This window comes from Vanellus vanellus (genome assembly GCF_965231255.1).
Source record: "Vanellus vanellus genome assembly, chromosome: 5".
Classification (NCBI taxonomy): domain Eukaryota; kingdom Metazoa; phylum Chordata; class Aves; order Charadriiformes; family Charadriidae; genus Vanellus; species Vanellus vanellus.
The window spans coordinates 18,335,467-18,349,382 of NC_138910.1; the positions used below are offsets into that span (position 1 = coordinate 18,335,467).

The following is a 13,916-nucleotide window of genomic DNA, read 5'->3' on the forward strand; positions in this document are numbered from 1 at the left end:
TCCTGCCCCTGTTCCTGTGCCCCCATATCAGCATCTCAGTGAAGTAACGGCTGATAGCAAAAGGTCCCGGGTGCTCCAAACCCCCCCTCCATGTGCTGGCTGGCCTTGCCAGTGCTGGGTGGTGACATGATGCCAGCGCCAGGTGGTGACAGGCCCCCTCCCCATTGCAGGGGATGTGCTGTGTTATTGCTCCGCTTTCCCAGGACCAGGGCTGGCTCCATCCCTTGGGACCAGACGCAAACCCCAAACCCCAATGGCGGCTCGACCCTCCCTGGGGAGGCAGGGGGGAAACTGAGGCACGGAGAAGCGGCTGAGGCCAAGGTCAGCTGTTCAGAGAGGACCCAGATGTCCTGGCTCCAGGCACAGATCCACGCACAGCTACACAAGGACGGGACGAAGGAGACACTGAACGGCTGCAAGCCCCCTCCCCGCACACCCCCCTAACCCCGGCAGAGCTCCCGCATCCCCTACGCAGCCCAGCTGGGCACGGGATGGGGGGGGAGACACAACCCCTCGCAGCGTGTGAAAGGCACAGCAGTTCCCCAAGCCTCCTGCTGATTTGGGGCAGGGGGACATTAGTGCCCCAGGGATAATTTGGAGGCATCTCTCATTCCCCACCTCCTTCCCCACAGTGGGGCTGGGAGCCCCCCGGCCCAAGTCGGGCAGGGGGTGGGTGCTGGGGTCGGTTTGCCTTCCTGCCCCTCCTCATGGGGTAGTTGGGGGTCCCCGCTCGGTGCCCAGGGTAGGCACGCAGTCAGGGGACCCCCGGGCGAGCAATGAACTCCAGGTTGATGGGCTTGTCAGCCACCAGGACGATGCGGGACACAGATGTCACCTCCACGCCGCGGGGGTCTGGCCGCACCTCAAACGCCTGGATGATCTGTAGGGAGAAGGGGGTAGCAGTGCCTCAGGGACCCCCGGGGTCCACATCCCAGCTTGTGGCGAGTTACCCAGGGTGAGGGGGGGGTCGCTACTCACCCTGGCGAGGGCCAGGTGCATCTCCAGCTCGGCGATACGGCGGCCGACACAGGCACGGACCCCGTAGCCGAAGGGAATGGAGCTGAAGGGGTGGTGGGGGGAGCCATGGCCCCGGAGCCAGCGCTGGGGCAGGAACCGCTCGGGCTCAGGGAAGTAGGTCTCATCGTGGGACATCGCGTAGTGCGCCAGGACGAAGAGGGTCTGCAGGGCAAGAAGGGGGGGGTTAATGACCCCCACCAGGCCCCACTGAGCACAGCGGGGGTCCCCACTGCACGGCCCCCACTCACGTTCTTGGGGAAGAGGTAGTCTCCAATGACAATGTCCTTCTCATAGAAGACCCTGGCGTTGGTGGGCACCACGGGGTATACCCTGGGACACAGGGAGAGTTAGTGGGGGAGCATCACCCATCCAGGAAACCCCAGGAGGAAAGAGCCACAGGCAGGACATAGGGGAGCATCTCCTGCTGCTCAGCAAGCTGCATTCCCCCTCCCCAGGGAGGAATTGGGTGGATGCGGCTCCAAGGGACTGAAATCCAGCCCTATACTCTGCCTGGCTGCTGCATCCCTCAAGGGGGGGGGAGAAAGGACTGCCCCTGGGGAAGGGGCTGGTGACCAGGACCCTGGGGCAGGGGCAAGGCTGGGCTGTACCTCAGCGTTTCTTTGATAACAGCCCGAAGCATTGGCATCTTGGGGATATCCTCAGCACCAGGATACCGGTCGGCAGGCACGACAGCTTTCAGCTCCTGGTACAGGGTCTCCTGGATGCCTGGGTCCCGGGAGAGATGGTAGAGGGCCCAGGACAGTGTGTTGGAGGTCTGGGGGAGGAAAGCACAGAGGGGAGTGAGGGAAATGGGGCCGGTACCCAAACAGCCTTGTGTGGCACCATGATGGCACCGGACAGCCCTTGCTCCGGTGCACAGGGAAGCCATGGGTGAGGGGCAGCAAGCACAGGGGAAACTGAGGCAGGGATCAGGGCAGGGAGCAGAGCAGAGGACAGGGTCTGTACTGACTGATCCCTGAGGGTTTGCCCCTCTGGGGCATCAGCCCCCCAGCTACCACCCCAGAGCTCGCAGGGGCTGGGGAACGCGGCTGAGCATGGCCCAGTGGCTCCCCCCTCCTGCCGGCACGGAGCTCAGCGGGGATCCCCCTGTGGCGGCTGCCCGCCTCTCACCGTGTCCACGCCAGCCAGCAGCAGCTCGGCCACGCTGCCATAGACCTCATCCAGGCTGAGCCTGCCGCTGGCCAGCAGGTAGCTCAGGTAGCCAGACACCTCCTTGCCCCTCTCCACCTGCCCCTCCAGCTCTTCCATCTTTCGGTCAATCAGGGTCTTGCCTGCAGGGACAGAGAGCGGGACCCAGCGATGACAGAGCGAGGGCGGCTAAAAGGACACGTGGCTGGGGACTGCCCCACCTTTGAGGGTCCTTAGGTCCACCACACTGGGTTCCCATCATCACCACTCACCAAAGGCAAAGATGGTGTCCCAGCTGTCCAGGTAGCGGTCCCAGAAGGGCAGCACCTTGCGGCTCCATCGGGGCAGGACAGTAGCAAAGATGGAGTTCTTGAACATGAGGTTGATGGAATCGATGAAGCGCTGGGTCTCGGCAGGGACCTGCTGCTTCAGGCACCCAATGCGGGTCTCGAAGAGGATATAGGAGATCCCTGTGGGGAAAGGCCTCATCCAGACCCCCGTGGGGATGGGAAGAGTGGGGCAGGGCAGGGGTGAGGGGGAGGACCCCCCTACCTTCCAGGGCGAAGCGGTAGAGCAGGTTGGCCACGTCCCCCACCAGCACCCCTGAGGAGCTGCGGCTCCGCTCGTCCCGCAGCCGCACCATCAGGTCTGACACCACCTCCCCGATGGCGTCCGCGTACAGCACCGCCTCCGAGGGCTTCAGCAGCCGCTTGTTGAGGACCTGGCGCAGGCGGTACCAGCGCTCCCCTTCCCTGCGCAGGGACGGGGCTCAGCGCCAGGGGTACAGCCGGGCAGGGGGCAGTGGCTGGCAGCAGTTTCCCAATCCCTGGGTGCATCTGCCCCATGCCAGGCTGGAACCACCCCAAGGGTCCTTCCACCCACCGTGGCCATGCCCTTCTGCTTGGGGGGATACATGCTGCTTGCAGGAGAGGGAGCAATGCAAGCTGCCACCTGGGCCCTACACCTGAGGAAGGGACAGGAGCCACCTGCCACCCCAAAGAGCACAGCCGGGGCAGGACTCACTCGGTGAAGGGTCCGTAGGGCAGGCGCCGGGTGTCCCGGTGCTCCTTCCACAGGGCCATGTCGCTCCGCATGGGGTACTTGCCCTCCTGCCGCAGCAGCTGCTCCAGCACCACCGGGCTCCCGATGTTGATGTTCTCATAATGCCCAAAGGTCGACTTCCAGATAGGGCCATAAATGCGCCGGGACATCAGCTGCAATGCACCAGAACACAGCAGGGTGAATGGGACAGGGACAGCACTGGGGCTGGATCAGTTCCTCCCTGCCCCGATGCTGCCCTGCATGTGTCCAGCATGCTCTGCGCTCATCCCGGGGACCCCTCAGCACCAGCTGCACCCAAACTCTGACCCCCCAAGCTGGCACCATCCTTGAAACGCTCTGCAGGTGGCTTGGGCTGGTCCTTCTGGGCTCATGTCCTCTGCCAGCACTAAGCACACCAGGCACCGACCCCCGGCACAGGCTGGCACATCCCTCACCCACCCTAGAGATGCAGAGGGCCTGGTGGGCCTATTGGGCAAGCAGGTCCAAGAGGGGACAGCACAGACAAGGACAACTGCCAAACACAGTGCTCTGCCGAGATGCAGGGCCATCACAGTGGCTGTCAGCAGGTCCAAGCACCACTGCTTTCAGCACGGCCCCAGCCATGCTCTGCTCAACCTGGGGACAACAGTCCCTGTGTGGGTCCTTGAACCCATCACCTGATAAGGGTGGTTAATGATCAGTGGTGGGAGGGCAGTGCCAGGCCGGGGCAGGACTGGACTGCTCCCAGGGCAGGCTGCCACCCCTGGGGCATGGCCCTGGGGCCATGAGCTCACAAGCCAGCTAGGGGACATCCACCAGCATCGGCCCTGCTCTGGGCTCTGCCGGCCGCAGCTCCCCTCTCCTCAGCTGCACCCAAAGATGCCATGCCTGCCTCCCTGCAGGGGAGCACCGTGATCCCTGAGCGCATCCCTCGGGGTCAGCTGGGCATCCCTTTGCAAGTGGATCTGCACAAGGCCACATCCAAGGGGTACTTTCCACCCCACCCAGGCACAGCCAGAGCCCTTGTGGAGTGGGACCAAACCTGGGGGGTTGCAGGGGACCTAGCAGGGAAGCCCTGGTCCCCATTCCCCACGGCTGCGGGGATGCACGTGGTACAATCTCCCTTGGTGACTGACTGCATCGCAGGCTGAGCCCGGATTCAGCTGGAATCGTCACCACGGGGAGACGTTCCTCGTTCCTTGCGTTTGGTGGCAGAAGGAGGGGGAGGGATGGCCGCCCTGGTGCCGCAAGCAGCTTGTCAGGTGAACATGCTGCATGAGGCCATGGGCAGTCGTGGTCTGGGCTGAAGGCTGCCCACGGGTGTCTGCTGGCAGCCAGGACCTGGCACAGCGCAGACCTGGGAGAGCACGGCCGAGAGAAGCCAGAGCTGCTGGGTTCTAGGGAAAGGCATCTCCAGAGCATGTGGGCATCTGTCCGCAAAGCCGGGCCACACTCGGAGCCCCAAGGGCAGGAGGGAGCAGCAGGGAGCTCCCACGTCTGCTCCCTGAGACCCACTGCACTGTAACAGCTCCTTCTCCAAACAGCAGTGGCCGGTGCTCTGCGGTGCTGGGGAGGCCTCATGCAGCACGCTCCTCCCGGCCGGTCAGAGCTCCAGGGTGCTGGAAGATGCCGCCTGGCTTGTGGCCAACCAAACCCATCGCTTGCTTCATCCGACGTATGAGGAAGTGTTGACAGAAGAAAACAAACACCTCTGCCTATCCCTCCCCTGCCTCCCTGGGTACCATCTGCCCAAAGTCCTGCCCGACCGCCTGCCCCCCGAACCGTGGCCCCTCTGGCTTGTCGTGGCCGAGGGCAGCTTGGGCTGCCTGGGGATGCCAGGACCCCGTGAGCCACCCCCGAACCTTTGCCCTCGGCTGTCTGGCCGGCTCAGGGGATGCCGGAGCAGCCCTGGGCTGGCAGGACCCTCCCGGGGCCACCCGGTTCTCTCCATGCTGCTTGCCCCAGCATCAGCCCAGGGTGGATGGGTGCCCCCCGCCGCTCAGCCCCTCCTCTCCCTCGCCCCGCCGCCTCCGCTCAACTCCCTGACATCACTTGTAGGCTGCTTCCCGCCACCCCCGGAGCCCATCTCACCCTGCCCCCAGCACGGCACCCATTCCCCCGCTTTGCAAACCCCTTCCCCACGCACAGCACCCTCCCTGCAACCCACCCGGGAGCCCCTCCAGCCCACGCACCCCTCCCAGACCCCCCACCTCCACGCCCCCGTGCAGGGTCCCCGGACCGCCGCGCACCCCGCATCCCCGGTCCACCCCCGCAGCCCCCGGGCCGGGCCGCCCCCGGCACACCTGGAGCCGGTGCGTGTGCAGCAGGTAGCCCCGCAGGAAGAGCCAGACGAAAGTCCGGAGCAGCCCCGGCCCCGGTAGCTCCTCCGGTCCTTTCAGCCGCGCCGGCCCGGCCGCCGCCGCCGCCGAACCCCCGGTCCTGCGCGGCGACCCCGGACTGCTGCGCGGCGGCAGCGGCGGCGGGCGGGGGCGCAGGAGCAGCGGCAGCAGCAGCCGCCGGGCCCCGCCGGTCGGGCCCGCCATGCTCCGTCGGCAGCGCACGGGACGGGGCGGGGCGGGGAGGCACCGGGGGCGGCGGGGGGGGGGCGGCACCGGGGGCGGCGCGGGGGGCGGCGCGGGGGCGGCAACCGGGCACCGGCACCGGCACCGGGCAGCGCGCACTGGGAGCTGAGCATCGCGCACCGGGAGCTGAGCATCGCGCACCGGGTACCGCGCACCGGGTGCTGCGCACTGGGTACCAGCCCCGGCACTGGGTATGGGGTACTGGGTGGTGCTGAGCAGCAGGGACCGGGCACCGGGCAGCGTGTACCGGACACCTTGGGCCAGATGCTGCACACCTGCTAGCAGGCCACGGATACTGGCCACAGTGTACCGGGTACCGGTTCTGGTACACCGGGTACCACATGCCATACACCGAGTACCGTACAGCAGTCACCACTCACCAGCATCACACACTGCACAATGGATGCTACGTACCAGGAACCGGCATCAGCATTACCCGGTGCTGCGTACCATTTACTGGGTGCCACGTGCTGTGCACGGCTCCGCGGCACTGTGCACCAGGCAGCTCACAGCCAGCACTGGCACGCTGTGGCAGATACTGCACCCTAGGCACGATGTGGTGTGTGGCACCAGCACCACTACCAGCACCGGGTGCTGCATGTCAGGCATTGCGCATGGGCAGCGGGCGCTAGGCACAGGCTCAGCAGGCACCTGGCACCGCACATCGTGTGCCGGCACCGGCATTGCACACCGACACTGCGTACCGCACCCCGGAGCCTGCACACCCCACAGCAGCACCAGGCTCACCGCTGGGCCTGCTTTTCAGGGCTGCCACCTGAGCCCTCCATCTCCTGCCTGTCATACCCCTGTCCCTGCCTTGTCCCCCTATAGTGCAGGATGGTGGCCCAGGGAGCTGTGTCCAAGCTGTCCCAGGGCCTCTTTCAGGGCTTCCCCTGGGTGCTGCCAGCTGGGAGCCCTGATGGGGAGACCTTGGTGTGCCCAGTGCAGCGTGTGGCAACCCAAGTGGAGGTGGGTCTGATTTGTCATCGCACCAGGGAGAGCATGGCACCAGCTTCTGCCCAACCTGGCACAGGCCAGGCTGTCCAGCCCACAAGCAGGGCTCTGCTGTGGTAGTGTCTGAGGCCATGGGTGCAGGACCTGTCCCCTCTGGCTAGCCTGGCACTGCCACCAGGTCCTGGGGCTGTGGGGCAAGGCACTGCTTTGCCCAGGTGTCACTCCTGGGGCAGTGGGCACCATGCCTCTGGCTCGGACATCCCAGCACTGATCATTAACCACTCTTATCGAGCGGTGTGTTCAAGGTTCTGGACAGGGAGGTTTTGTCCCCTGTTGTCCCTCTCGGTCCCACCTCACTGTGGGACAGGGGATGTCCCAGGCTGGTGCCTGATGTGCTCCCTGCCAGCGGGGCCGGGGCACCCCCTGTGCCTGCCAGACACCCGTGAGGCACCCAAGGCTGGGACAGCCAAGCGTGAGCTCCTGCCGCCATCTCATGGCTGCTCACAGCCAGCTCTGCAGCTCGCCCTGCCCCAGCCGGGCCCGGAACCGGGGCCGGAGGGATTGCCCAGACCCCAGCCCTGCTTAGGGGGGTTCCAGCCTGGCATCCGGTCACCCTGCGGCTCTCCCTTCCCTTGGTGTGGGGACACCTCGGCCTCTCCCAGTCCACCCTGGCCGCGTTTCCCCTTGCTGGGCAGCAGGACCCTGCCACCTCTTTCAGTTTAAAACTGTCGCCCCTTGCAGAAACAATTAAAAATACAGGTTAAAAAAAGTCTCATTCCATCTTTCTGATAAGTCCCTTTATATATTGGAAGGCTGCAATAAGGTCTTCCTGGAGCCTTCTCTTCTTCAGGCTGAACAATCCAACAGTCTCAGCCTTTCTTCATAGAAGATGTGTTGCAGCCCTCTGACTGTTTTTTTGTGGCCCTCCTCTAGACCCACTCAAGCAGGTCTATGTCTTTCTTGTCCTGAGGACCCCAGAACTGGACACACTACTCCAGGTGGGGTCTCAAGAAAGTGGAGTGGAGGGGGAGAATCCTCTCCCTCTCCCTGCTGGCCACCCTTCTTGTTTCGCAGTCCCAACCAAGTATAATCAGCTTTCTGGGCTACAAGCACACATTAGCAGCTCAAGTCCAATTTTTTGTCCACCGGTATCCACAAGTCCTTCTCCACAGAGCTGCTCTCCATCCATCCATCCATCCGTCCGTCCGTCTGTCCGTCCCTCCCTCAGCCTATACTGGTGCTGGGGTTGCCCCGACCCGGGTGCAAGACCTCCCGCTCAAGTTTTACCATGGCAGCAGCTCCCCGGGCCGGTCCTCGCTGCCCCCCCGGCGGGGGGCGGGGGGAGGCACCGGCAGCCCTGTTCCTTCCAGCTCCCGCCGCTAGGCTGTGCTCCCCGCCCTCGGACCGCGGGCAGCGGCGGCGGGGCCGGCCGGGAGCTCCGGCGGGGCCGGCTGCCAGGGCTGTGGGGGAGGCGGTGGGTGAGTCAGAGCACCCCCCTCCCCCGAGTCACCCGGTGGGGACTTCCGAAGGGAAGTGGCTGGGCCATGACACATCCGCAGCTGGAGGGTGCCGCGGGGAGCCGGGGACATCGCCAGCTCCCGGGAAGCCAGGGACCCCCAGTGGGGGGCCAAGCCCTGGCCTCAGCTTGGTGACAACGGCGGGGCAGAGGCAGGAGAGTGAACGCTGCGTTTACCCATGGTGATGGGGAGAGTATTCTGAGGTTGCAGGTCCCATCCTGCGTGTCCCCCCTGTCCCAGCGATGCTGCGACTCTGCTCCTCCCACAGCCTCACCATCAGGTCCAAAATCACTTCACCTGTGAGATCTGTGGGTGCAGAGGCGGCCACTGTGGGACTTCCTCACTGCTCTGCCCCTCTGCAAGGGGGTCCTCAACCCATCCACCACAGGCTGCTTACAGGGCGCTGCCCCCGATGCGGAAGGTCCTGGCTGCTGGGACAGAGTGACAGCTTCTTTACGTGACTTACGCAGCATCACCCAGAAGCTGGAGACTTTTCCCAGGGCTGCTTCTGCTAATCCCCCTTTGCTCTCCCACAGCTGGGGGAGCAGAGTGTCCCAGGGGAGGGCATCCCCTGACTCACCCCCAGGAAAGCCCAGGCTGTGAGAAGGCTGAGCCCGGGTCCCTGGCTGTAAATAGCCCACAGCATTTTACTGGAGATGGCCCATCACGCCAGCTGTGTGTCACCACACTGTCACTGCCTGAGTCATGAGCCATGCTGGGGCCGGCAGAGCTGCGCAGGGGGGACATGGAGAGATCCAGAGGAATGGGGACATATCCCAGGCCTGCAGTCAGCTGCTCCTCTTCCACATAAAGGGTTCAAGTGGGACCCTCTTATCCCTCTCCCAAAGGTCCCCATCCCCTTGTTTCTCTCTCTCTGACTCCTTGAACCAGCACAAGCTTGGAGACAGCACAAAGCTTTTGAAACAAGAGGTAAATCAACCTCCATGATGATGTCCCCCCAACACAGAACACGGGAGTCAGCACCTGGTGGTAAGCTCTGCTCCAGGCTCCTCTCACTTCGTGCCCTGTAGGACCCTGGAAGGCCGGGACCTTTCCCCGAGGACGTGGGAGCCGGATGCTGGAGTGAGCTGGAGGCTGGCAGCCCGTTATCAAAGGAGACGGGAGGCAGCCCTGGGGCTGCTCTCAAGTGGTCCTGGCTGATTAGTGACTTCAAGTGCCTACAGAGTTATTCTAAGTCAAGTAGGCGCGAAGGGAGCCGACCGACCTGGGACCGTCGAGACTATTGCTCGGGCATCCCCCGTTGCCTGTGCTCCCTGCCAAGCCTTCCAAGGAGAGGAGGTGTCCCCCCCCCTCACCTCCAGCCACTCTCCCTGTCCCTTACTCCTCCTGCAAAAGGCTGTTTGCTCCAGCCCAAAGCAAACCTGATTTTATCTCCCGACTCCAGTTCCCTTGGCTGTGGGCCACAGTCGGTGCCTCCCACGCAGAACTTGTGAAGCCCATTTGGGGACCTGCACACAGAGCGGGCTGTGTACGCTGCCACATGACATCATGTTTACTGCCCGCGGGGGCCCAAGGACACCCCCTCCCAGCGGCATTGCTCCCAACCCAAGCAATACGTGTCCTTCCCGTGGCCGGACAGATGGATGCACAGGGAGCTGGAGGGAGCAGGACAGGCCACAGCACTGTGACTGCCTGAAGAGGGGTGGTTTCGGCTCTGCTGCACTGCAGACGGGTCCCCCCTGGCCTCGGTTTCCCCTCTGGGTGATGGAGAGCAGATCCTGTGGTAGCAGCGAGGGCGCACTGCTGCAGCAGCGCAAGGTCAGGCCCTTGAGTTGCTGCTCAGTGAGAAAGACAAATTTTCTCCCTTTGGGACGTGGACGTTCCCTTCTCTCCCAGGACAGAGCTGGGCCTTTTCTGATGGTGCATGAAACTGAGGTTGTTGGGAAAGAGCAACCATGTCCAGAGCCACAGGGGCTCACTAAGGAGTGCTAGGGCCATCCTTCCTCCCGTCTGTCAGTCCATCCATCCATTCATCCATCCATCCATCCATCCATCCATCCATCCATCCATCCATCCATCCACAATTGCACGCAGCTTTCTATCACACAACCATCTCTCCATCCATCTACTGAGCTGCCTGCGCACTCACCCATCCATCCATCAACAAACATGCGCATCCCTCTTCCCACCCATCCCCACCTATCCAGCTAGCCAGCCACCCATCCATCTGTCCATCCTCCCATTCACCCATCCAACCATCCATCCATCCATCCATCCATCCATCCATCCATCCATCACCTCTCTGTCAGTGCCCGGGTGATGTCCGGCCACCAAACAGCCCTTCTTGGGGGGTACAGTGTGTGACCACATGTGTGCACATGTGTGCATGGGATGCACCGGCCACGCTGATGGCAGGAGTGTCCCAGGCTGTGCCCGGCCATGGGGCTGGCCATGGGGCAGGGGCTGGGACTGCCAGCCGGGGGGAGGCGGGGGACCCGTCTAATTTAAGAACGGGCCCCGTAGTCGCTGTCAGCGCCGGGCGGCTCTGATCTGGGGACAGGTCCTCATCAGCTCCGCTCGCCACCCGCCGGCCCGACATGAAAGGGCTCTGCGCCCCGATAAGGCCCCAGACGCTCAGCCCCGGTGGTGGGCAGCACCATGGCTGAGCCCAGGGGGACCCCCGAGCAGTGAGCCCTGGTATGGCTGTCCCCAAATTCACTGTCACCTCAGCACCACCACGGGGACTGTGTATTTGCATCAGTCGGGCTGCCCTCTGCTTTGGGCACTGGGTCGTGCCCCGTGTCACTGCCAGCACACACCGGTGACACAACCCCAGGGAGGCCTCTGTCCCCGGCATCTCCCCCGGCTGCCACCAGCCCCTCCACTGGCCATCACCCTGCACTGGAATCCCCCGGCTGCGAGCGGTCGTGGACGGGGACCATGTTGTTTTAATAAGATCATTCTCCTCCTGCCGTGAGGTCGCAACCCCAGGCTTATGACATCACAGCGCGTTGCCATGGAGACGCCGGGATGTCACAAACACAGCTCGATGACCTCACTGCAGGAGCGGGAGATGGGGCCAACCCGGGTTTGATCGCCAATGTCCTCGGGAATAAAGGAGGGGAGGGACGCTGGGAAAGTATGCGGCTGCTGAGCGCCGGGGTGTTTGGGTTGGAAATCGCCACGCTTTCCCCGCAGCGGGAAGGGCCAGTTCCTTCCTCCCCCCGTCCGCTCCCTCCCAGAGGCCAGACCCCCACCTCCCAGTCTTGTGGCTGGGGGGGAGCTGGGGGAGTGGGGCACCCCCATCCCTGCCCTCAGAGCCACACGGTGGGGAGCGGGAGCTGGAACTTAGCACAGCGCCGGGGCACCAGCTTAGGGGCAGACGGGGAGTTGGTGAAGAGAGGCTGTGTCCCCAAGCAGGATGGGGTGTTTGGTGGGTGCTTTGTCCCGGGAGCAGGGTGGGGACCACTGGGGATGCTCTTGCATGGGGCAGAGTGGGTTGATGTCTGGGGGGGTGTTCTTTGCTTCCCTGAGGGAAGCCCAAAGCCATGCTGCTACATGGGGACATGAGTCCCCATCACAGCACCCAGCAGCTGGACCCCGCAGCACAGCACCCCTTGGCCCTGCCCAGCTGCCCAACAGCTGCCCCCTCCCCAGCCCATAACCAGCAGCATCTCCTGAGGGGGGCAGCCCCGTGCCAGCCCCCGCTGTCCCGTCACCCATCCCCACCGCAGCCCAGCTCTCCGTCCTCCGCGCTCAGACCTTGCCACCTGGGAAACCACATCTGGCTGAGGGGACACCTGTCCCCCCCTGTCCCCCCGCCCCTCTGCTGCCAGGGGTGCAGGGGTGCCTGCTCCCCTCCCCCTGCATCCCCTGTCATTAATTTCCATCAGTGGCCAAGCGGGGCCGGGGCTGCCCCGGGGGTGGCCGAGGAACACGGCGCTTTCCCCTGATAGCAAAAATAAATACATTAAAATTCTTGCAGGAGGCAGAAGAATGCGGGACGGCAGGAAAAAATTGTTTTATAATTTGTAATAACACAAAAGCCGGGGCAGGGGGTGAGCTGCAAGAAGCGAGGGAAGGCAGAGACAAAGGATCAGCCGCAGTGGAGAAGGCTGCTTTGGGATGGTGGTGGCATCCCTGTTGCCCATAGCTCTGGCTCACCACTGTGCTTTGTTCCATGAAGGATGTGACCCCTTGGGTCCTGTTGCAGAAAGGAGGGTGGGCAATGCTGATCCTGGAGCTGGAGGGAGCTGGCAATCACCCCCTCCAGCTGCTTAAGCAGGTCTCAGCATCTCTGTGCCTCAGTTTCCCCCTTGCTAAAGGGGGATTTTTACACAATTGGGAGAAAAGCTGGGAGTAAGGGGTGAACCCCAGGCATCCCCCTGGTCCCAGCCCCTCCTGGTCCAGGCAGAAGGCAAGGAGTCCGCCTTCGCCCATCCTGCCCCACCAGCCTGTCTCGAGGGGTTTCACCACGGGACTCGGGCAATGGGAGCCAGTTCCCACACACGTGCTGGGGGCATCACAACCCCCTTCCCCCCCCCGGCTCCCTCCAGCCTTGCAGGGAGCTGGGACGTGATAAGGCGAGTCGCTGTGCGCCAGCCGCACCTGCTCGCCGGGACGGGGCTCCCCCTCCTCCTGCTCCCCTCTTCAGGGCAAAATCAAAGGGATTTTTCTGCCCTTAGGAAATCAGATAAAGGCTCCTCACCTGCCCCGTGCTGCCTTTGCGAGGAGGCCGGGCGCTCGGGGCGGGGGGGGGGGGACAACAGGCACTTTCAACACACCGGCAGATGAGCCATGCGTTGCAGCGAGCCGCCATGGAGCTCTGCCCGCAGGGGCTGGGGCCCCGGGCATGGTGTCAACCTGTCCCTGGCCTCGGCAGAGATATCACCTCCCCAAAAGCTGCCTGTTGCTGCCTTCCCCCATAGATTCGAGGCAACGGGCTTTCCATGGGGCAGGTAGGATGGAAGCTGGTGGGTGAAAGAAGAAGACCCCGGGGAAGTGATGCGGCAGCCCAGATGCAATGCCCAGCTCAGGAAAGGTCCTCGTGTCCCTGTGCCTGTGGCCAGGACAGCTCAATCCTGGCCACTGTGCCAAGAGTGCAGACTGGTAGCCCAATCCCTGTGTGGGAGGGCAGGGAAGGAGCAGATGGGAAACCTCCGGAGGTGGTGGGAGTCTCTTACCTCCTGCACCCAGGAGGGAGAGGAGAATCGTGCCAAGCCGCAGATAAAACCTGAGTCATTTACCACCAACTGTTGCTGCCGCCGGTGAGTGAATGTGCCTGTGTGAAGGGGAGAAGCCACCAGTGATGGGGGCAAGGGGAGCACTGATGGGCAACCCAGGGGCTAGAGATGGGCAGGGCATGGGAGGTGGTACTCTCCTGGGAAGGGGGACACAGCCCAGCTCTTTCCTGCAGGGAGGGGTGAGTTCAGCAGCAGTAAGGGTGCTCTGCTCTGCCCATCACTGGTGGCAGACACCCCATTTTAACCCAGTGGTTTGGATGTATGTTCAGCAGACGTGGGTGAAGAGGTGAATCAGGGTCCCCTAGGGTGGCTGTCCCAGCACCAGGATCCATTGCCCTGATGCTGTAGGGCTGGGAACTGCATCCCCAGGCTCTGCTGTGAGTCATGGATGGTGCAAGGGGAAGCGGACACCCAGGTCCCTGGGAAACCATTCCCAAGGCTGCAACAGGGGG

The 13,916-nt window shown here is 63.7% G+C and overlaps 1 protein-coding gene across 1 annotated transcript; it reads right to left on the reverse strand.

The window, feature by feature from the left end:
- Positions 1-500: 500 nt before the first annotated feature.
- Positions 501-5,750, reverse strand: CYP27A1 (cytochrome P450 family 27 subfamily A member 1; the record flags this gene model as incomplete). The annotated part of the gene is made up of 9 exons (XM_082484197.1): positions 501-880; positions 979-1,179; positions 1,266-1,347; positions 1,626-1,792; positions 2,149-2,309; positions 2,439-2,636; positions 2,719-2,918; positions 3,190-3,380; positions 5,511-5,750. 9 exons carry the CDS (start codon positions 5,748-5,750, stop codon positions 755-757), a joined length of 1,566 nt encoding a protein of 521 aa, XP_082340323.1. The 3' UTR covers positions 501-754.
- Between the last annotated feature and the right edge of the window lie 8,166 nt (positions 5,751-13,916).